This window comes from Malaclemys terrapin, chromosome 3 (genome assembly GCF_027887155.1).
Source record: "Malaclemys terrapin pileata isolate rMalTer1 chromosome 3, rMalTer1.hap1, whole genome shotgun sequence".
In the NCBI taxonomy this organism is placed as follows: domain Eukaryota; kingdom Metazoa; phylum Chordata; order Testudines; family Emydidae; genus Malaclemys; species Malaclemys terrapin.
This window is the reverse complement of record NC_071507.1, coordinates 206,115,284-206,138,945: the sequence shown is the minus strand read 5'-3', so window position 1 is coordinate 206,138,945 and position 23,662 is coordinate 206,115,284. Positions and strand designations below refer to the sequence as shown.

Sequence of the window (23,662 nt, the reverse complement as noted above, 5' to 3'; positions counted from 1 at the left end):
CAAGTGATCTCTCTCCTGCCATCCATCTCCATCCTCTGACAAACAGAGGCTAGGGACACCATTTCTTACCCATCCTGGCTAATAGCCATTAATGGACTTAGCCTCCATGAATTTATCCAGTTCTCTTTTAAACGCTGTTATAGTCCTAGCCTTCACAACCTCCTCAGGTAAGGAGTTCCACAAGTTGACTGTGCACTGTGTGAAGAAGAACTTCCTTGTATTTGTTTTAAACCTCCTGCCTATTAATTTCATTTGGTGACCCTTAGTTCTTGTATTATGGGAATAAGTAAATAACTTTTCCTTATCTACTTTCTCCAGATCACTCATGATTTTATATACCTCTATCATATCCCCCTTAGTCTCCTCTTTTCCAAGCTGAAGAGTCCTAGCCTCTTTAATCTCTCCTCATATGGGACCCGTTCCAAACCCCTAATCATTTTAGTTGCCCTTATCTGAACCTTTTCTAGTGCCAGTATATGTTGGAGGGAAAGCAGGTACCTATGGGGAGGGAATGTGGAGGGAGAGATTGGGGGTGTGTGTGTGTGGAAGCAGAGACCTGGACAGTGGGGAAAGCTGCAAGGAGCCAAAGGGACGGGGCAGTTGTGGTGGGAAATTGGTGGTAGACAAATTCAGACTGAAAACAAGGCATAGATTTTTAACAGTGAAAGTAATTAACCATTAGAACAATTTACCAAGGGTCGTGGTGGATTCTCCAGCACTGGCCATTTTTAGAATCAAGACTGCTCTAGGAGTTATTGTGGGGCAGCTCTATGGCCTGTGCTATACAGGTCAGACTAGATGATCACAATGGTCCCTTCTGGCCTGGAAATCTATGATTTTTGAGGGGCTGGGGAGGCAGGGATTGCTTATAATGAAGCCTGGGTTTATCAACTCATCTTCAGCAGATATTGACTCTGAAAGGAAGGAAGGAAGGAAAAGTGTGTGTGTGTGTGTGCGCGCGCGCGTGTGCACGCAGGGAAATGGGGGGTGTCTGTCACCCCCATCATCCCAATCTCTGGCCTCCCATACTTCTCCCCACTCTCTACACATCCCCCCTCCCCACCACACTGCTGCAGACAGAAAAATCTCTCTGGCACCCGTTGCTGCTGCTTCCAGATATCACAGGCAGCATCTTAACACCGCTCTCTCTCATGTGATATACAGCTGGGCCTAAGAAGCAACAAGTGCACGACCTGCATTCCACTTACAGGGGCAGTGCTGTACCTTATGACCATAGCCCCTCCCTAGCTACCTTGACCCTCCTTCAGTTCCTTTGTACCAAACCCCCAGAAACGAGACTCCTATGCTGACGGGATGGAGGGTCGGTCATGGAATACACATCAGCATCACATCTCAAAGAACCACAGTTCCAGTAGGTAACTGTTGAGTAAATGCAGATGTGTATTCCACTTAGGTGACTCACAAGCAGTACTCTCCCCAGGAAGTGGGGCTTGGAGTCTATCTAAACAAGGACTGCAGGACCGCTCTATCAAAGCCAGCATCCGCTCTGGAAGATGCGGTTATGGCATAATGGTTTGTGAACACATGCATCGACGGCCACATAGCAGCTTTGCAAATGTCCAATATAGAAATGTCATTGAGGAACACTATGGACGTTTCTTGCCCCCTCGTAGAATAAGCTTGTACCCACAGAAGGTGTGTAGCCAAAGCTATTTCATATGCAGTTTTGATGCAAGATGATATCCATTTGGATACTATCTGTGAAGAGACCGCTTGAACCTTCATGCGATCTGCATATGACAAATAAGGCGAAGCTCAAAATGGTTCAGTCCTGTCCAGATAAGATGCTAGACATCACCTGACATCTAAGGTACGGAGACACTGCTCCTCTGGAGAGGAATGGGACTTAAGAACGAACACTGGCAAATATACTGCCTGGTTCAAATGAAACTGACAACCCACTTTAGACAAAAATTTTGGATGCAGCCATAAGGTCACTTTGTCGTTGGAGAATTGTGTATAAGGAGGCTCTGCCGTAAGAGCCTGCAACTCACACTCTCTCCTTGTAGATGTTATTGCTACCAGGAATGCAGTTTTCTGACACAAAAGCAGAAAGAGACAAGATTCAAAGGGCTCAACTGTAGGTCCCATTAAGGCCACTAGGACTGAGTTAAGGTCCCACAGAAGAACTGACCAGAGGATGTAGACTTGAATCTTGCTACTATGATATTGGAGAAGACTGATTTTCCCTGAACGGGGAGGGAGGAGGTGAAATGCTGATATCACTGCCAGATGCAGTTTCAGTGAACTAAATGCAAGCCCCAATGAGTGAAGGTGCAGCAGGTAGTCCAAAATGTCCTGGATAGAAGCCAGCATTGATTGGATTCCACAGCTAATGATCATGCCAAAAATGGCTTCCATTTCACTCAATAGGCCATCCTGGTGGAGGGCTTTCTACTGTTAAGAAGGACTTATTGGACAAACACTGCTCTTCTTCATTCAGCCATGCAGCAGCCACTACGTGAGATGCTGGGAGCCAAGTGCAGGACGCGAAGTGAGGCCTTGGTTCTGAGGGAGTTGGGATGGGGAGAAAGCAGTATGGGAGGCTGAACAGACAGTACAAGAAGGTTGGAGAACCAGCACTGTCTTGGCCAGGGCAAAGAGAATGAAACTGCCCCGATTTGCCCTGAGCCTGAGGATGACCTGAGGGATGACTGGGATCAGGGGAAAGACACAGAGGAGAGCTGACTGCCAGCTGAGGTGGAAAGCCCTGGACAGGGAGCCTGGACTGATGCCACCTTGAGAGCCCTAAAGACAAAATTTTCTGTTGTACCTTGAAGAAAACAGGTTGATCATCGGGATGCCCCAAGCTATGAAGATGACCTGGGGGACATTTTGTCTTTAGAGACCACTTGCAACTCAGGAAAATACCGTCTGAGATGGTCTGCAAGAAGATTCTGAACGCTGAGTAAACGAATGGCTACTGGAGTAATGTTCTCCTTGATGCAGAACTGCCACAGCTTGATCTCCTCTAGGCAGAGCAACCTGGAGCATGTTCCCCCTTGTTTGTACACATACTACATCATGGTGATATTGTCAGTAGGTACGTGAACTACTGAGACTCTGATACTGTCCCAAAAAGCGTGACATGCATTAGAAATGCCTGAAGTTCCAGCACATTTATATGGAGTGAGGCCGCCTGCTCTGATCACAGTCTCTGCGCTTTCAGTGACCCCAGGTGTGCCCTCCAAAACATCAAGGAGGCATTGGTAACAATTAACTTGGTTGGTGAGGTCTGGACAAAGGGAACGCCTTGTCAAATGTTCTCTGGACGCATCCACCACTGCCAGGAGTCCAGAACCAGTGGAGGAAAAGGAACAAGTCTCTCCAGAGAGCGAAGAGTAGGATGGTAAACCATCCTGAGCCACATTTGAAGGGAGTAAGGCACAATGTTGCAAACTGGACCACCTGCATGCAAGCAGACATGTTGCCAAAGAGCCTCAAACATGTCCAAACTGTCATGGGAGGCTGACACACTAGATAAAGGCAAAAGTGGCGAATTGTCTGGAAATGGCTGGTCAGCAGAAATACTTTGGACGTCATGGAATCTAACAGGGCCCCAATGAACTTGATTTTTTGAGCGAGAGCCAAGGTTGACTTCCCGGTGTTTAGAATGAGACCCAGACAGTTGAGCAAGCGCACTGTGGTGCCTATGTGAGCAAGAACTTCCTCTCTGGTTCTGCCCTTCAGTAACCAGTCATCCAGATATGACTGTGAATTGTCTTCTTTGTGAGATATGCCATAACAATGACCACACATTTGTTAAAAATTGAGGGGGGTGGGAAACGGGGGCAGAAAAGAGGCCGAATGGAAGCACTGTGCACTGCAAGTGGCGTTCTGCCATGATGAACTGAAGGAATTTTCTGTGGCTTGGCAGAATCACCATATGAAAGTAGGCATCCTGAAGGTCCAGAGCAGCAAACCAGTCATTCTGAGACAACGCAGGGAGAATAGTTGATAGTCACCATTTGGAACTTCATATACATGATATATTTGTTGAGGCCAAGAAGGTCAAGGATGGGTCGTATGCCTTTCTTGGATTTGGGTACCAGAAAGTATCAGGAGTAGAAGCTGAGACCCTGCTGTTCCAGCAGAAACTCTTCCACCCCTCCCAAAGCCAGCAGAGAGCAGACCTGCTCAAGGAGCAGTATCTCGTGAGAGGGGTTCCTGAAGAGGGATGGGGAGGAGGTGGGGAGAGGAATTGGATGGCATAATCCAATCTGATGATGTTTAGGACCCAGCTGTCAGTGGTGATCGATCCCCAAGCATTGTGAAAGCAGGCCAGCCTGTCCCCAAAGGGGGAGATGAGGACAGAGGAGCAACGACTGGAACAGTGCTCTGGACCGAGTGAAAATGGTTGCTTGGAGGACTCTGGGGGAGGGTGGCTGGACTGGCTGACCCCCAAGCCCGATTGTTTTCTTTGTGAGGGCTATCCCTTTTTCTAGGGTAGTTCTGTTGCCTCAGAGGAGAGAGAGGCAGGCCAAACATGCACTGCGGACGATACTGCTGCTGCTGAAGACCGCAGTGGCGCTTCTGCACCGCTGGTATGCACAGCCCCAAGGACTGTAGGATAGCACTGGAGTAATCGGGTTTGTTTGCTCCTCTACAGAGCCAAAATGCACAACTTATCACTTTAACTGGAGTTAACAATCAATCACTTTGCTTCAAACAGCACAGTTTGGTTTAGATTAAAAGTAAAACAAGTTTATTAACAAAAGGAGATAGGATTGTAATAAACAATTAGGAATAAAGTTAGAAGGGGTTACAAACAAATAAAAGTAAAAATATGTTTTCGAGTGACTAAGACTGAACAAAACTACAGTCTTGGTTCAAAGTAAGATTCTTACTACTTTCTTCCAGCAAGATGGCTGCCCACCCCTTAGTCATGATCTCCCACAAAGTCCAAAGTACTTGGTTCCTTTGTTTTCTTAGGTGAAAGATAACTTGGGGTTCCTCGTCCTGTCTTTTATAGTCCAGTGAACCTTTGAAATGGATTCTTCTGAAGGTTATCCCGTGATGGGCTCCACTCACCACATGAGTGCCTCTTCCTGGCCAGGTGTTGCATAGCAGCTTCCTTCCCATATGGTGCACCCTGCCAATGGTCACTCCATCGCTACAGTGGTCTCTCTTCCTGTAATTCACAGTGCTCTCTCTTTGCAACTCACTCCTCCAGCTAGGTCATTATATAGTCCTCCCTTTCGGGGTATCATTTGGACCACCTCTCCGGACAGCACCTCCAACAGTCCTTTGCTATTTGCCAGTGCTGGTACGGGAATCCAGGCCCTCTCTCTACACAGGGTTCCAACCCAGGGATCGGTAACCAGCCGCCAAGGTGTACTTATTGCTGTTTTCCTGGGATTCTTCCTATCCTGCCTTCACAGGGTTTCTTTCCTCAGAACTCCTCTGGGATTGACAATTCTTCCAGGGCAAGGACCCCAAGGCTCATTCTCCCCGAAGGTTTTCCCCTTCCTACCTCTGTGCCCAAAAAGTGGCTGTAGACAATCTCTCTGTAGCCCTCTACTATTAAAAAGGTCCTCTCTTCATCTGCAACTGGTGTGTATAAATCCCTTGGCCTCCCTTCAGATGCAACTATAAAGGTTAATTGGCCCCTTCAGGGCTAGTGTGGGATGAACACACCTCGCAAAGTAAAGTTCATTCAAGCTGTGAGGAAGAAGACATGGAGTCTGGTGGTGAAGTTAAGTTCCATGCTGGTTGCTTCCCTTCTGGTGTTTGCTATAATGCAAATTTAACTGTTCCTGCACCCTCCAATACAAATGAATGGACATGTGACATACGATTGCCAATCGACTGATGACACCTGGCTGGAGGCATCGGCTTGTCGTTTGTCTGGAAGAAACCTGCAACACCTTACGGGGCACAAGTGATAGACACTCTACATCAGCAATATTCAAACTTCATTGCAACACGACCCCCTTCTGATAACAAAAATTACGACATGACCCCAGGAGGGGGGACCGAAGCCTGAGCCCGCCCGAGCCCCGCTGCCCCAGGTGGGAGTCCAAAGACAAAGCCCAAGCCCTGCCAAACCAGGCAGGAGGGCCAAAGCCCAGTGGAGCTCAGGCTTCGGCCCTGGACAGTGGGGCTTGGGCTTTGACTTCAGCCTTGGGTGGTGGGGCTCAGGCTTCAGCCCTGGGCCCCTGCAAGTCAAAGCCAGCCCTGGAAACCCCATTAAAACGGGGTCCTCACCCACAGTTTAGGAACCGCTGCTCTACACGCACGACAGAGTCATTCCCAAGTAGTGGAAGTAACCTGTCCCCTCTCACACATAATGCCATAGCCAGGGCCGGCCTTAGGGAAAATGGTGCCCAGGCAAACTTTCTTTGGCACCCTTTAAGTACAGCTCCCCAAGCAGCTGCACAGCAGGCAGCGTGGCAGCTGGTGGAGCGGCGGTGGCGCTGTAGGTATCGCTGCCAGCGGGAGGGCAGCTAGGGGATGCGTGTGAGCAGCTAGCTCCCGCCCTGCCGCCCCCTTTATTGCCTCCTCGGTGGGCACAGTCCTTCTGCAGCCTCTTGACCACGATGCCCTGGGCAGTCGCCTATCTTGCCCACCCATAAGGTCAGCCCTGGCCACAGCAGGAGCCCAATGCCAACATATTGCATCACACACACACACACACACACACACACAGACAGAGGAACTATAACATAAGGACGGCCATACTGGGTCAGACCAAAGATCCATCTAGCCCAGTATCCTGTCTTCTGACAGTGGCCAGTGCCAGATGCCCCAGAGGGAATGAACAGAACAGGGAACCATCAAGTGATCCAGCCTGTCGCCCATTCCCAGCTTCTGGCAAACAGAGGCTAGGCATACCATTCCCGCCCGTCCTGGCTAATAGCCATGGATGGGCCTATTCTCCATGAATTTATCTAGTTCTTTTTTGAACCCTGTTATGGTCTTGGCCTTCACAACATCCTCTGCTAAGGAGTTCCACAGGTTGACTGTGCGTTGTGTGAAGAAATACTTCCTTTTGCTTGTTTTAAACCTGCTGACTATTAATTTCATTTGGTGACTCCTAGTTCTTGTGTGATAAGAAGTAGTAAACAACACTTCCTTATCTACTTTCTCTACACCAGTCATGATTTTATAGACCTCGATCATATCTCCCCTTAGCTGTCTCTTTTCCAAGCTGAAAAGTCCCAGTCTTATTAATCTCTCCTCATACGGAAGTCATTCCATACCCCTAATAATTTTTGTTGCCCTTTTCTGACCCTTTTCCAAGTCCAATATATCTTTTTTGAGATGGGGCGACCACATCTGCACACAGTATTCAAGATGTGGGCGTACCATGGATTTATATAGAGGCAACATGATATTTTCTGTTCTATTATTATCTATCCCTTTCTTAATTATTCCCAGCATTCTGTTTGCTTTTTTGACTGACGCTGCACATTGAGTGGATGTTTTCAGAGAACTATCCACAATGACTGCAAGATCTCTTTCTTGAGTGGTAACAGCCAATTTAGACCCCATCATTTTATACGTATAGTTGGGATTATGCTTTCCAATGTGCATTACTTTGCATTTATCAACATTAAATTTCATCTGCCATTTTGTTGCCCAGTCGCCCAATTTTGAGAGATCCTTTTGTAGCTCTTCGCAGTCTGCCTATGGAACTATGGAATTCATTGTAGGTGAAAATAGGCAAAGAATAAGCGGGGGGAATTTGTGCATGCATCACAATTAGGATGTGAAGAATATCAAAATGAAACAAACCCCCAGAGCTGCCATTTATACAGAGCTTCTCTAAAAGGGATGTGGAGCAGATTGTGGAAAGCTGAGGGCAATCATGAAAACAGATTACGTGTAAAGTAAATATGTCTCTGCCTCCCACAAATGAAAAATAATTTCAGCCAGCTATTTTGTAGTATGATAAAGATCACACCGACTATCCCACTTACCTGTTTGAGTGCCTTCTTGCTGTGCTTCTGGGATGGCGAGATGACTTTACCCCCTGGGATGGAAGGAGACGGGCAGCCTGACGGCGGGGAGCATGTCTGTGACAGTCTAGAGGGCACTAGGGAAATAAAAAGAGAAAAACAATTCAGAAATAATTATATAGCCTGTGGGGAAAACAATCCACCCCTTACATGCCCCCAGGGCAGCAGTCACTCTTTCCCATGCTCAGAGACCAATCCCAACATCGTCCCTGCTGTGTCTGTGAGCGCTGCACAGCTAGGAGATGTTACCTTTCATCTGGGGGATTGTTTCCCGTTTATTTCTCCAGGAAAGTGCCGGGCAGCAATTGTCAAACTGGCAGTTGATTAAGAGGTTTCTGTTTTACTTCATCTCCCCAGCCGGGGTAGCAAAGGCACTTGGAGGGTGAGTGACTAGGGTACCTACCAAGTCAGTGTCTGGCCGCAGCCTCCCTTCCTCCCAGAGTCTTGACTCTGAACACTGGACCACACAGCCTCAGTTAATTGCCTCTTTTCACTCTTGACATTGTGGTTCCCACCCTAGTGCTACACATATCAGTCCTCACCCCTCAGGGTTTTGTGACTGATACTTCTGACTTCCTCTCACTACCTGCTGGCCCAGTTCTACTCTCGTTCTTTTTGCTGAACTGTCAGCATCTTTTGTCAGATGCTGTCTGCATCTGAAGTGAGGTTCTTACCCACGAAAGCTTATGCTCCCAATACTTCTGTTAGTCTTAAAGGTGCCACAGGACCCTCTGTTGCTTTTTGCTGATATACACTAACACAGCTACCACTAAAGAAACTAAGTAGTCATGGATGAGAGGCAAAGTATTGTCATGGATCAAAAACTGGCTAGGAGACAGAAGGCAACAAGTAGGACGAAATGGTCCATTTTCATGATGGCAGAAGATTACAGTGGGGATTCTTCAAGGTTCCATACTAGGTCTGGTGTTGTTACTATATTAATGACTTGGAAAGGAGGCGAGTAATGACGTAGCAAAAACTGTAGATGACACAAAGTTAGTCAGGACTAGAGAGGACTGTGAGGAACTTCAGACAGACCTCGCCAAGACAGGAGAATAGGCAACATGATGGCAAACGAAATTAAATCTTGTTAAATGCACAGTAATGCACTTGGGGGGAGGGGGAGGAGAAGGGGATGCCGACATGGGAGTTTATGGAAGCTGTACTGCCATCTTGATATGAAAAGCCAGTCTCACTGGATGAGGGACTCAAAGTGTCCACAGACTTCACCTCTTATTAAAGACGAGGACAGCTGTAAATTTGGTACATTCCTCAGTCTGCCAGCAAGTTGAAAGTATAGCCCTTGGTTAGGTAACCTCTGGGCCCCAGACCTGGTATAAAAGACTGGATTCTTGCTTACAACTCTTGTACATAAACACAGGTTCACACAGACTCAGAAACAGAGTTGGCTGCTATTCGCTTTGAGACATTTGAATAGCAGGAACATAAACCACATCCTCTCTGAAACCAATCAAGACAGAAACGACTAGTTTTGTGTGCAGCAGAATAGCTAAAACCACTAGAGGCAACTGCTTTGCCTCACTTTAATTTCTCACAGTCCTATGAAGCACACTGTGAATTACAAACTACATGTCAAACTCTTTGTTCCTTTAAACTAGCAAAAGCCATACATGCCGGGAAGTGGATTTTCATCTCAGAGTCGAGTGACTGCCTTTTGCGTTGTTTTAATGCTGACATTCTCTGTGCAATGGGGACTGCTGTGCCCATACTAACAGCTGTAACCACAATGAATTCTGCAGAGTAAACAGAAGAGTTAAAAAAAAGTTGGCATGGTCACAGTTGTTTAATTTAGCTACTGGCTCCCCAAGTGATGGGTATCTAATTGTGAGCATAAATGGCTCTCTGAACACACAATACAGACATGCATGGGTATAAGTCGTTAAACCATGATTTGAAGACTTCAGTTGCTCAGATATAGGTGAGGGGTTTGTTACAGGAGTGGGTGGGTGAGATTCTGTGGCCTGCGTTGGCAGGAGGTCGGACTAGACGATCATAATGCTCCCTTCTGACCTTAAAGTCTATGAGTCTATAATAAAAAGATACACGCACGCATACAGAAGTTTAAACCGACAAATGAGTTTAGAGGGCACGCATCTGCTGTGGGAGTTCTCATTCCTGTAAGTACAAGGCTTTAGAAGCTGAGCTTGTTTCCTTTAGATTTCCGTAGCTCAGCTAAAACTTGAGTGAATCTAAAGAGAATATAAACGCAGTGTGGTTTGTCTTCTTAAAAATGCTCTACTTTCACTGGGTAACTTGCAAGAGTTAGTTAGCATTAGTGTTACATTTTATACATTTTAAACATGATCCTATGTGGGGCAGGGAAATTGTGCTTCCTGATGCTACTAGATTCCTGGAGCACTTGGAGTTAGTGTTACAAAAACAAACCATCACAAGCTCTGGAATTATATTATAAAAGTGATGGATGTAACTCGAAAGTCCTCAGGTGGAGTTGCCATCTGATTTTAAAACGTTAATGACTTGGTTTGCACTACAGTAAAACCTCAGAGTTACAAACACCCGAGTTCTTCTTCGAGTGATTGCTCATGTGGGGGAGGGATAGCTCAGTGGTTTGAGCATTGGCCTGCTAAACCCAGGGTTGTGAGTTCAATCCTTGAGGGGGCCACTTGGGGATCTGAGGCAAAATCAGTACTTGGTCCTGCTAGTGAAGGCAGGGGGCTGGACTCGATGACCTTTCAAGGTCCCTTCCAGTTCTAGGAGATGGGATATCTCCATTAATTTCTTCATGTGCATTCCAATAGGCGCGTGCATGCGCCGTGTGCACGATCGTCGGAAGGTTTTCCCCTAGCGGTACCCGTCGGGTTGGCTGTGGAGACCCCTGGAGTGGCGCCTTCATGATGGTGTATATAGGTCCCCCCACCTGCTCAGTTCCTTCTTACCACCAGTGACGGTCAGTGGAGCAGCTCAGTCTCTTGCATTCCCAAGTGCCTACCTAGTGGTTCCCTTTGTTTAGTTTTAAATAGTTATTAGTTTGTTATATAGTATTTTGTAGTTAGTTGGGCTGACTTTGGGGGGCTTCCCCCTGCCCTAGTTTCCCCAGGCACCGGGGCATGCCTCAGTTGCAGAGGTTTAAGGTGTCCAAGAGGTGTGCGAAACCTTTGCTCACAGGTAATCCACACGCTGCTTGTCTCAAGTGCTTAGGAGAAGGCTAGACAGACAAGTAACCAATTTGCAGGAGCTTTAGACCCAGGACTAAGAGAGAGCGGGACTCCTCCTGATGGAGTCAGCCCTCCGCCCTCAGCCAGCACCAGAAACAGCACCAGCATCATCGGTGTGCAGCGCCCCGGCCTCGGGGTGGGACGTCCCGGCACAGAGAAAGGACTCCTCAAAGGAGCACCGGTGCCGCTCCCCGTCTCATAAGGCTAGTGTTACCAGGTGGCATCACTCACAGTCCCCAGTGCCACATAAGAAGTCACGGGATGCTAAGAAACTGGACCTTTTTGGCTGAAAGGTCTACTCAACCGTAGGGTTCCAGCTTCAAGTGGCCAACCAGCCAGCAGTACTCAGCTGCTATGCTTTCAATTTTTGGAGCTCGTTGGCAAAATTCCAGGAGTTGCTCCCGGCTGACTCGTGCAAGGAGTTTAGAGCACTCCTTGAGGAGGGAGGGTGGTCTCGAGAACCTCTCTCCAGGCCGTGTTAGACGCGGCGGACTCGGACCATGGCCACCGCCATTACAGTGAGGTGCAGTGCGTGGCTGCAGGTGTCGGGGATACCACCTGAGGTCCAGAACACGATTCAGGACCTCCCTTTAGACTGTGCAGGCCTGTTTGCCCAAAATATGGACTCTTGCCTGCACAGCCTTAAGGACTTACAGGTGACTGAAGTCTTTGGGGATCCACACACCTGCACCCGAAAGAAAGCCTTTTAAGCTTCAGCCCCATCCCGTTTCTACTCTGGGCCTCCCAGGCGAGACTCATCCAGGAGACGGGGCAGAAATAATAGAAGGCGCCCGCCACAGTCCTCCTCAGGCCAAGGCCGGGGTTCGGCCAAAGAGCCCCCGGGCCTGAAGCCAAACTTTTGAAGATGTGCCCGAGGACAGAGCATCAGTATCGAACTTGGATCCTTACCCCTGCTTTGTGAATCGACTCTCCCGCTTCTACCGTGCTTGGTCCCAGATCACGTCAGATCGCTGGGTCCTGAGCCCGGCAGGGGTGGGATATTCTATCCAATTCTGTTCCCTACTGCCCTCCCACCCCCCTTTCCCTTTCAGGGACCCTTCTCACGAACAACTCCTTTTGCAGGAGGTGCAATCGCTCCTCATTCTAGGGACAATAGAGGAGGTTCCTCAGGAGTTCAGAGGTAAGGGGTTCTACTCCTGCCATTTCCTCATCTCCATAAGAACGGCCATACTGGGTCAGACCAAATGTTCATCCAGCCCAGTATGCTGTCTACCAACAGTGGCCAATGCCAGGTGCCCCAGAGGAGTGAACCTAACAGGTAATGATTAAGTGATCTCTCTCCTGCCGTCCATCTCCACCTTCTGACAAACAGAGGCTAGGGACACCATTCCCACAGAGGCTAGGGACACCATTCCAAGCGTGGGCTCCGGCCTATCCTGGATCTGCGAGACCTCAACACATTCATAATTGAAGTGAAGTTTTGCATGATCTCTCTGGCCTTCATCATTCCTTCCCTGGATCCGGGGGACTGGTACGCTGCCCTCGACTTGAAAGATACGTACTTCCATATATCCATTATCCCAGCCCACAGACTTTTTCTTTGCTTTGTGGTCAGCAGCCAGCACTACCAGTTCAGGGTGCTCCCGTTTGGCCTCTCGGCGGCCCCACGGGTATTCACTAAGTGTATAGCGGTCGTGGCAGCCTTCCTCCGCAAACGTCAGGTGCAAGCGTTCCCGTACCTGGATGACTGGCTCATCAAGGCTAAGTCGCAAGCACAGGCTGCAGAGCATGTGTCTGGCCCGGGCCACATTCCACAGGCTGGGCCTCATATTGAATGTGCCCAAATCCACATTGGCCCCAGCGCAAAGAATAGACTTCATAGGAGCTCTCCTGGACTCCACGCAGGCCAGGGCGTTCCTGCTGGAGCTGCGCTTCCAAGGACTCAGGGACATTATTGAAAACCTTCCCCAATTCCCCACAACCACGGCCAGAAATTTCATGAAACTCTTGGGGCATATGGCGGTCTGCACATACATGGTCCAGCACGCCAGGTTACGCCTTCGGCCCCTCCAGGGGCGTGGTTGGTGCGGGTGCACAGGCCAGGTAGGGACCCACTGGACACAAGTTACCCTCACATTCTTGCAGCCACAAGTGGTCTGTGCGAGAGTACCCTTTGCCAAACCCCAACCTACACTATCCCTAGTCACCGGACACTTTGGTAATGTCAGAATCCAAGGCCTATGGTCCCACACAGAACTATCACTGCACATCAATGTAAGGGAGCTGAGGGCGGTTCGTCTGGCATGCCGAGCAGTCCAGGCCCCGCCTTCAGGGCGCATGTGTGTCGGTGCTGACTGACAACGCTGCAGCGATGTTCTATATAAACAAACAGGGTGGTGCTCACTCCTCTCCCCTGTGCAAGGAAGCCTTTGAGCTGTGGGACTTTTGCATCACCCACTCGATACACCTAGAGGCGTTGCACCTTCCGGGAGTGCAAAACAAGCTAGCCCACCGCCTCGACTCAATTTTCCAGATGTGGGGCTCTCCCCACATAAACCTGTTCGCGACACAGAGCAACAGGAAGTGCCAGCAGTTCTGCTCTTCCCTGAACCACAGCCCAGGCTCCATTGCAGACACCTTTCACCTTTCATGGACGAGTCACATGCTTTACGCGTTCCCGCCATTCCCTCTTATACACAGAGTCCTCCTTAAGGTTCGCCGGGACGGGGCTTCCTTGAGCCTCATAGCGCCAGCGTGGCCTTGCCAGCACTGGTTCATCATGCTGTTGAACCTCTCAGTGGACAGACCAGTAGCCCTTCCTGTGTGCCCAACCCTAATCACACAGGACCATGGCCGTCTACAACACCCCAACCTGGAGAACCTCCACTTCCTGGCATGGAAACTCCATGGCTGAACCCTCTTGAGCTTCAGTGTTCAGACCCAGTGAGGGAGGTCCTGCTGGGAAGTAGGAAACCCTGCACTCATGCCACATACCTGGCAAAGTGGAAGTGCTTTTCCATCTGGTCTCTGCAGAGGGGCACCGAACTGCAGCTAGCGCCAATTCCCCTTGTTTTGGGCTAACTGTTATACCTCCAGCAGCAGGGGTTGGCAATCTCATCTCTCAGGGTACACCTGGCTGCCATTTCGGCCTTCCACCCGGGGGTAGCAGGTAGGTCAGTCTTTGGCAATCCCATGGTGGGACAGTTTCTCAAGGGCTTGGACAGACTTTTTCCCCAGATGCGACAGCTCGTTTCCCAGTGGGACCTCAACCTGGTCCTGTCCATGCTCATGGGGCCCCCTTTTAAGCCCATGGTGACCTGCCCTCTGTCCTACGTTTCCTGGAAGGTGGCCTTTCTGGTGGCCATAACCTCGGCCAGAAGGGTATCCGAGCTCAGAGCGCTGACTTCCGAGCCCCACATACGATCTTTTATAAAGACAAGGTGCAGCTATGCCCTCACCCCACGTTTCTACCAAAGGTAGTCTCCCAGTTTCATGTGAACCAGGACATATTTTTACCTATGTTCTTCCCTAAGCCACATGCCAGTTACAGAGAGCGGATGTTCCATTCCCTAGACGTCAGGCATGCCCTAGCATTCTACATTGAGCGCACAAAGCCATTTCGTAAGTCACCACAACTCTTTACTGCAATCGCAGAAAGGATAAAGGGGCTTCTGATCTCGTCCCAGTGCATTTCATCATGGATCACGTCCTGTATCAGGACGTGCTATGACCTGGCTAAAATTCCAGCCCCTCCACTTACAGTGCACTCCATGAGAGCGCAGACGTCGTCCGCAGCATTCCTGGCGCAAGTCCCTATCCAGGAAATATGCAAGGCAGCAACATGGTCCTCTATCCACACCTTCATGTCTCACTACGCCATTACCCAGCAGGCGAGGGACAATGCAGTCTTTGGCAGGGCAGTCCCGCACTCAGCAACCAGGTGAACTATGACCCCTCCCCCAGGGAAACTGCTTGGAAGTCACCTATTGGAATGCACAGGAGCAATCACTCGAAAAAGAAAAAATGGTTACCTACCTCTCGTAACTGTTGTTCTTTGAGATGTGTTGCTCATGTCCATTCCAAATCCCGCCCACCTTCCCTCTGTTGGAGTATTCCGGCAAGAAGGAACTGAGCTGGCAGCAGGTTGGCAGGAACCTATATACACCGCCATGAAGGCGCCACTCGAGGGGTCTCCACAGCTGACCCAACGGGTACCCGCTAGAGGAAAAACCTTCCGACAATCATGCACGCGGTGCGCGTCCACACCTATTGGAATGGACATGAGCAACACATCTCGAAGAACAACAGTTATAAGAGGTAGGTAACCATTTTTTATGAAATGACCAGTCAAGCACACACCTAATTTGGAACTGGAAGTACACAATCAAGCAGCAGCAGGGGTGAGGAAGCAAATATGGCACAGTACTGTTTTAAACATCAACTACTAAAAAAAGGGAAAGTTTAAAACAAAAGATTTGACATGGTAACTGTTTCTGTGCTTGTTTCATTTAAATTAAGATGGTTAAAAGCAGCATTTTTCTTCTGCACAGTAAAGTTTTCCCTGAGCTCCTGTTCAGCGTCTGGGCCTCTGTGGGGACCGTAGCTGAGGTGACGGTAGCCTGGCCTTGCAATGAGTCGTGCCTCGGCAGTGACCTGGGCTGGCTGTGAGGCTTGCACCAAGGTTGCCTCGGAACCACGGGGCGTAGGCCGATCCTTGGCTGTCTGGGGTGGTCGGTGCTCCGAGCCCACCGAATGGGAGCCCTCTGTCGCTTGTCGGATATATGCCTGCTGAGATGGGAATAATACGAGTCACCGTCCGAGTCTGAAGACGCGGATTGCAATGAGATGACCATAGTGGTGCCGCGTGGTACTGCGCCGGGGATCTTTGCCGAGTTGATGATGCAGGGGACAAGCGTTAAGTCTCTGGCGGCTTCAAAAGCGTCCGGGATGGAGGGTAACTCCAACTCCTCCACCTGGCACTGCCTATCCCGGGAGTCGCTGTGCGCCGGACTCGACGGTCCCCCCGTGGGAACCAAAGTCGATGGCACCGACTCTTGCTGTCAGGATGCCGAGGGTACCTCCATGGGACGCCCCGGTACCGCGCCTGCAGGTCCTGTTGTTTTCTGCACCAGGGAGCGCCCCGTAGGCTTTTCTATGCTGCTTGTACGGCACCGGTGAATGCGAGTGGTGCTGGGTTGTCTGTGCATCCTGCGGTGCCGGAGAGCACCGGTGCTGAGAGCACCGGTGCTGAGGGTGTTTTAGACTAGAGTCCTTCCTTGGCACCATGTCGCATACCAATGCCAGGGCACTCCGTACGGATGCGCTCGGTGTGGGGTCCTGGCAGGCCACAGCTAGACTGGGAACGAAGGGTGGATTCCATGAGCAACTGCTTCAGTTGGAAATCTCACTCCTTTTTAATTCAGGGGCGCAAAGCCCTGCAGATCTTGCACCTGTCTGGTGCGCCTCCCCCAGACACGAGTTGTGGGCGTTGCTTGTTAGCATAGGCTTGCTGCAGGTTCCACAAGGTTTAAAGCCTTGGGCTCGCAGCATGTCCCAGAGCCCAGGAGGCGAGGGGATTGTGCAGGGCCAGCGCTTCCACTAGGCGACCCTAGGCAGTTGCCTAGGGCGGCAGGATTTGGGGGGCGGCATTTTGCCGTCCTCGGCGGAAATTCAGCGGCGGGGGGTCCTTCCGCTCCGGGTCTTCGGCAGAAATTCGGCGGCAGGTCCTTCACTCGCTCTGGGACCCGCCGCCGAAGTGCCCTCAAGACGCGGAGCGGAAGGACCTCCGCCGCCGAATGCTCAGAGGAGGAGCGCTGCCGCCTAGAACAGCAAAAACCCTGGCGCTGCTCCTGGGGTTGTGACTGGGGAAACCCCACTCCCAAACCTCACTATATACAATATACACACTAACAACTAAGACTAACTACAACTAAACTAGGCTAAGCTAACTATATGAAAGAACGCTAAGGGAAGCACTTGCTAAGCAAGCGACCGCAGTTCCAACCACCGTCACTGGCAGTAAGGAGAAACCGAGGGTGGGGCTGGGTCGGCAGGGTCATATATTAAGCGCCGTGAAGGTGCTATGCCAGGGGGCTCTACAGCTGACCTGACGGGAGCTGCTAAGGGAAATCTTTCTGACGACCATGCACGCGGCGCACACACCTGATTGGTACCTACATGAACAAGCACTCGAAGAAGAATTATTCTTTAGTACAGTTTTTCCAACTAGTTCTGCACTTACCTTATAGTAACTTCATCTCGACCCACACTAGTTTGCCTAGGAGAACGTCACGTGGGACTGTGTCAAAAACCTTAATAAAATTGAGATACATCATGTCTACAATTTCCCCCCATCCATTAGACAAATAACCTTGTCAAAGAGGGAAATTAGGTCAGTTTGGCATGATTTGTTGTTGACAAATCCATGCTGGCAGTTACTTATTACCCTGTTATCCTCTGGGAGCTTACAAACTCATTGTTCAATAATTTAAGTATCTTTCCAGGTATTGAAATCAGGCTGACTGGCTATAATTCCATGAATCCTCTTTGTTCCCCTTTTTAAAAATAGGTACTATATTTGCCCTTCTCCAGTCATCTGGGACCTCACCCGTCCTCCATGAGTTTTCAAAGATATTTGCTAATGGTTCAGCCATTTCTTCATCTAGTTCCTTAAGTACCTAAGGTGAATTTCACCAGCTCCTGCTGACTTGAATATATCTAACTTACCTAAATATTCTTTAACCTGTTCTTAACTTATTTCAGCTTGTGTTCCTCCTTTCCCCTTGTCGTTAATATTAATTGTCTTAAGCATCTGGCCACCATTATCCTTTTTTAGTGATTACTGAAGCAAAATAGGCATTTAACAACTTAGCCTTCTTGGTGTTGTGCATTATTAGCTCTCCTTCACTACTAAGTAGAGGACCTACACTTTCCTTTGCCATTATCTTGCTCCTAATCTATTTATGAACCTCTTCTTATGCCTTTTACATCCCTGTCTAGGTGTAACTCATTTTGTGCCTTAGCCTTTCTGATTTTGTCCCTACATGCTTGTGCTATTCTTAGATATTCATCCTTAGCAATCTGACCATGTTTCCACTTTTTGTAGGATTCCTTCTTGATTTTCAGGTCATTAAAGAGTTCCTGATGGAGCCATATCGGCCTCTTACTATTCTCTTTCCTTCACATCAACATAGTTAGAACATAAGAATGGCCACACTGGGTCAGACCAAAGGTCCATCAAGCCCAGTATCCTGTCCTCTGACAGTGGCCAATGCCAGGTGCCCCAAAGGGAACGAATAGACAGGTTATCATCAAGTGATTCATGCCCTGTCACCCATTCCCAGCTTCTGGCAAACAGAGGCTAGGGACACCATTCCTGCCCATCCTGGCTAATAACCATTGATGGACCTATCTTCCATGAATCTATCTAGCTCCCTTTTGAATCCTGTTATAGTACTGGCCTTCACAACACCCTCTGGCAAGCAGTTCCAGAGGTTGAAAGTGTGTAAATCATTTGCTGTTGATAGTTTGCTGTTGTGCTTTTAATACGGTCTCTGAGAAAATGCCAGCTCTCCGGAACTCCGTTTTCTCTTTTGCTTTTCTTCCCATGGGATCTTTCCTATCAGATTTCTGAGTTGTTAAAGTCTGGGTTTTTTCGAAGTCTACTCATCCTTTTTCTGCTGCTCTAACTCGTTTCTTTCCTTAGAATCATGAAATCTGTCATTTCATGACCACTTTCACCCAAATTACCTCCAACCTCCAGACTTGCAACCAATTCCTCCATGTTGGTTGGAATCAAGTCTAAAATTGCTGTCCCCCTGGTTACTCCCTCTACTTTCTGAAACAAAAAGCTGTCCCCAACACATTCCAAGAGCTTACTGGAAATTTTCTGTGTTGCTGAATAACTTTCTCAACATATGTCTGAGTAGCTGTAGTCCCACATTACCACCAGGTCTTGTTTTGGATATTTCTGTTATTTGTTCCAGAAATGCCTCATCCACCTCCTCCTCCTGATTTGCTGGCCTATAGTAGACCCATACCATGATGTCATCCCTTTTGTTTTTCCCTTTTATCTTTACCCAAAAATGTCTGATCTGCCTCTCACCTCCTTCTGGACCTCAGGACAAGTGTATATGTTCTTAATGTATAATGCAATACCTCCTCCCCCTTTTCCCTGCCTGTGCTTCCTGACCAAGCTATAACCCTCTATACCAATATGTAAGTCCTGAGATTTATTCCATCAAGTCTCTGTGATGCAAGTTAAATCATAATTTAGCTTATATACTAGTACTTCCAGCTATTCCTGTTTAGTCCCCATACTCCTTGCAGAAGTTGTTATAATTACTACAAGTAGTATTATGATAGCATCTAGGAGCCCCAGTCATGGACCAGAATACTACTGTGCCAGGTGCTGCACAAACACACAACAAAAAGAAAGCCCATAGCCCCATAGAGCTGACAATCTCAGTATAAGACAAGAGACAATGGAAGGACAACAGAATTCGGGAGTGAATGGGATAGCAAACATTTTTCTAAGTAAGCAGAAAGATTCTAGTTTTGGGATGGACTGTTTATAGACAAGCAGGGCCTCACTAGGGCAGGGGGTCAGTCCATTAGCCTTTCATCTTTGAAAACCAGGCTCTGCTCTCAGCTTCATTATAGGGATCACGGCCGCGGTGAACTTCTCATCCTGCTCAATGGAGATTTGTTTATAGCAGAATCTATCACACAATTTGACAACTGACAGACTGCTCAAGAGACTGAATAGCAGGTGGTGTAGTGGGTCAGGAAGGAGGAACTTGGGCAGGGAAGTGGGCCAGGACTGAAATCCTGAACTCGAACAATAAGGTGCTGTTGCCAAGCAAACATGAAGTTTGGTGGTACAGCAAGAAAAGAGGGTCCAGGACTGGGAAGCAAGTGGTGCTACAAGTGAGGTATTGACAGAGCTAGAAAGGTGGGCAAGAGGGAGAGAGAAGGGAAAAGCTTTGAGTCATGAAGAACGTAAGGATTCCAGCCAACCCAGGAGAGGACCTGGAGGCGAACTCTCCCAGTACAGCCAGGAGCAATCCAGTGGGCAGGTGTAGAGGAGCCAAGGGAGAGCCCACAGGGGGGCAGATAGAGGAGCTAATCTTTTGGCACCATGAGTAGGTATTTTTTGGATTATGAGTAGCGCTTTGGAAAAACACCATTTTTCCTCCCCAAACCTGAGCCATGGCATGGTCAGGCTCCTGCTTGTACACTACCTGGCTCCTGTCAGCAGGAGCAGCCCGAGCCATTTTGCTGGCCAGGGCTGAAAACATCCACCAGAATGACTGAGCCATAAAAAGGCCGAACCGTCTTAACTACTAAGGCCATTACTGTGGCTGTGGGAGAGGCACTGGACGCTGATGAAGAAGAAAGCACAAAAATGCTCTTGCATTTGTACAGCAGCTTTATCTAAATGGATCCCAATGAGCTTCCGAAACTTGATGATCACATTGTATAAACCACACACGTAGGAATCACTTTGCCAACCACTGAAGTGAAGCCATTTCTAGGGAAGACCATAGCAGCTGTTCAACAGTGCACAGCAAAACTACACAACCATCTGGGTCAGGAAGCAAAGTATCATCCCTAACTGCAGAGTTTAGGGAGGCAGAATATTCACAAACTGGAATAGGAAGAGGATACAATGGTTTAGTCCCACTAAATCCTTGTGAAATGAAATTTATCTGTGGTTGTCCATGACATCGGGCGGCGGGGTGGGGGTGGGGGGGGAAGAGACATCTAGCAACACAGCCTCCCCCTAGCTTGCTGGTCCCGTGAATACAGCGCACAGAGGGACACAACACAACTTCATAGAGCATCCTGGGTTGTTCTTGGAGATCTCTGACCCAAGTACGGATTCAGCTCAACTCCCACATCCTTTTCACAAGATCAGACAAGATCACAGTTTGAAGTGTTAGAGGTAACAGGAGAAATAGTAACCTTAACCTGTAAGCAACTAGAAACACAATATTTTGAGCAATTAAATTATGTTTCTGATCAATTTAAAATATTACATTTTTATAATGCCACGGGGAATTACAAAGATTGTCTTTAGCTGGATAACTGCTTCAGTGAGCTCCAAAGACAGGGGGAAAATTAATTTGGTTACTGGTGCCCCATGTACACAGACATTACTGCCACCGAGGGAGTGGGTAATACAGCACAGACAAAAAGAACAGGAGTACTTGTGGCACCTTAGAGACTAACAAATTTATTAGAGCATAAGCTTTCGTGGGCAACAACCCAGTGCTCAAATAATCTCTGCTCCAGCTGCCATGGTAAATCTGATTTACTCTCTTCTTTGGTATGAAATTAATATTCGTTTTCACAACGTTCAGACATGATGGCACACGTTCGTTTGGTTTGTAAAATGTAACAGAGTACCCAAATGCAGCACAATCTAAATATAGTACAGCGTGCCCCAGAAACTGCTGATGAAACCAGCCCTTCACCTATCCAAGCATCCCTGCAATAGAAGCCAACATAAGCCATGTGGCCGCACAGACCAGGGACTTACCTCTTCTTGTAGGAACTCTACTGGGATTTTGTCTCGGACTTTATTTTGCTTTGGGATATATGCAATATAAAAACAAATTAAAATAGTAGATCCAGAGTTCCTGTTCAAGGAGTTGCATGAATTGCCATGCGGTTCTCTGCCTTGAAAAGCACACATTCAGAAAGCAAAGGCAGCACTTTACTCATTTGGAAAGAAAGTACAGTGAAGCTGAACTAAAAATACAATACCCCCCCTTCAAGTATGTGCAGTCATAAGCTTAAAATAACCCAATTTTAACCAGCTAATGGGATCCAGATGTATGACAAAAAACCTACATTAAAGTCATCACAATATATTTTGAGCACATAAACGTGTGTCTCAATAGCCCCAATGCTTAGCTTATTTTACAGGTATATGATTTATCATAACTAGAACTCCACAGTGAATTCATATTAAAACAAGATGAAGCTTACAATTGCCATCCACCATTTTAAAACAGATTTCTTCCACACAGCTGCTCTTCACTGAAATGAAGGAAGAACTAACGCCCCAAAATACTGTCCCAATTACAGCTTTCCAGAACTCCCACTCCTGCACTTTGCCCTGGGTGAAGTTGCAACTAAGATTATACATTCCTAGTATCAGATTAGGTTTTTATGATACAGAAAGGGCCAACTGTTCACTGCACGCACAGACACACAGACACAAAGAGAAACTCAAATATATTTGGCACTGGCAGCTCTGAGGAACTCAACTCTAGCACTAAACAAGTCCAAGGCATGTCTGCACACATTTCATGTGTCTCCACGCTCCAATAATCTCATTTCAGGGCTCTACATTCTTTCCTCTCTCCATCTGGAAGCCCCCTGAAAATCCCCGTGTTCACACTCTCTCTTGCTCATAATGGATGGCTCTTCTCCCCTCCAGTCAAGGGTAGAGAAACTTACCACTGACAGGCACCATGGAAAAGGGAGGAGCACAGAGAAGGGGGGAAGTGTGTTTAAACTGATCTTTGACCTGGGTGAAGAAATACAGAATAAAGGCAGCTCCTAATGGGCCTCACTAGAGAGCTGGGAGCTAAGGAGAGGTATAGTGTTGGAACACCTTCAGAGAAATCAGACTGCCCAAGTATGTGTGCATCCTACTCCATATGTAGGAGTGCCTCCATCCCCAAAACATACCCCTTCAAATGTGCTCACCTAGTCTGTTAATCAGGGGTCAAGGCCAATGTGGAAATCTTCAGGTTAACAAGCAAACCACTGCCCTGCAGACTGACAACTCTATTCTCAAACTGATACCATAGCCTCCAAAATCCAACATCATGACAAATGTTGATACCCAGGTAAACAATTCCTCTGACTATGGGATTCTCCAAGATGGCGCCACCCCAGGACTCATCCAAATAGGCGCACAATAGTTATCATTTCAGCCTAAGTGTAGACATGGGGTGGGGTTGTGGGAGCAGTGATTACACTTGTATCCTGGTCAAACTGTCAACTATTCCAGGCTGAGAGCAGTACTTGAGCACACACTGAAGAGTAAGGCCAACCATGTCAATCCATCCCTGTAGGCTCATGGAGCCAGTAATCTTTGAATACGCTAACGGAGAATGCCATCGTACCACGGGATCAGACAACCTGTGTCCTACATTCATATACCACAGCCACGAGAGAGGACAGGACATTCTCCTCCGCTTCTGAAGGGGCAAAATCATGATCACCAGAACTGTTCTTGACAGTGAGCCAATTTCTCAATCCAGATAGCATTTTGAGTCACTGTATACGGTGAGGAGAGAGAAACAATCAGATACATAGCTATACATACACAAACACACCCCTCCTTTGGAAGTTTTAAAATTTTAGCTAAAAGTACTAATTATTCCCAGATGTACCTCAAACTAGCCAGCACTAATTAGCTGATTTCATACAGCTGTCACTGCAGATGTGGGTCTTAGGGAGAAAGTTAAAGGATAGGTAGTGGCCTGGCTGATTAAGACCGGG

General features: G+C 48.2%; 1 protein-coding gene across 3 annotated transcripts in view; it reads right to left on the bottom strand.

The window, feature by feature from the left end:
• ASXL2 (ASXL transcriptional regulator 2) overlaps window positions 1-23,662 on the bottom strand; it is a 248,647-nt gene that overhangs the window by 48,678 nt on the left and 176,307 nt on the right. For all 3 annotated transcript variants that reach the window (XM_054021956.1, XM_054021958.1, XM_054021957.1), the window contains one exon: window positions 7,944-8,059. In XM_054021956.1, the coding sequence (XP_053877931.1) occupies window positions 7,944-8,059 (116 nt within the window). The remainder of the gene's footprint in view (window positions 1-7,943; window positions 8,060-23,662) is intronic.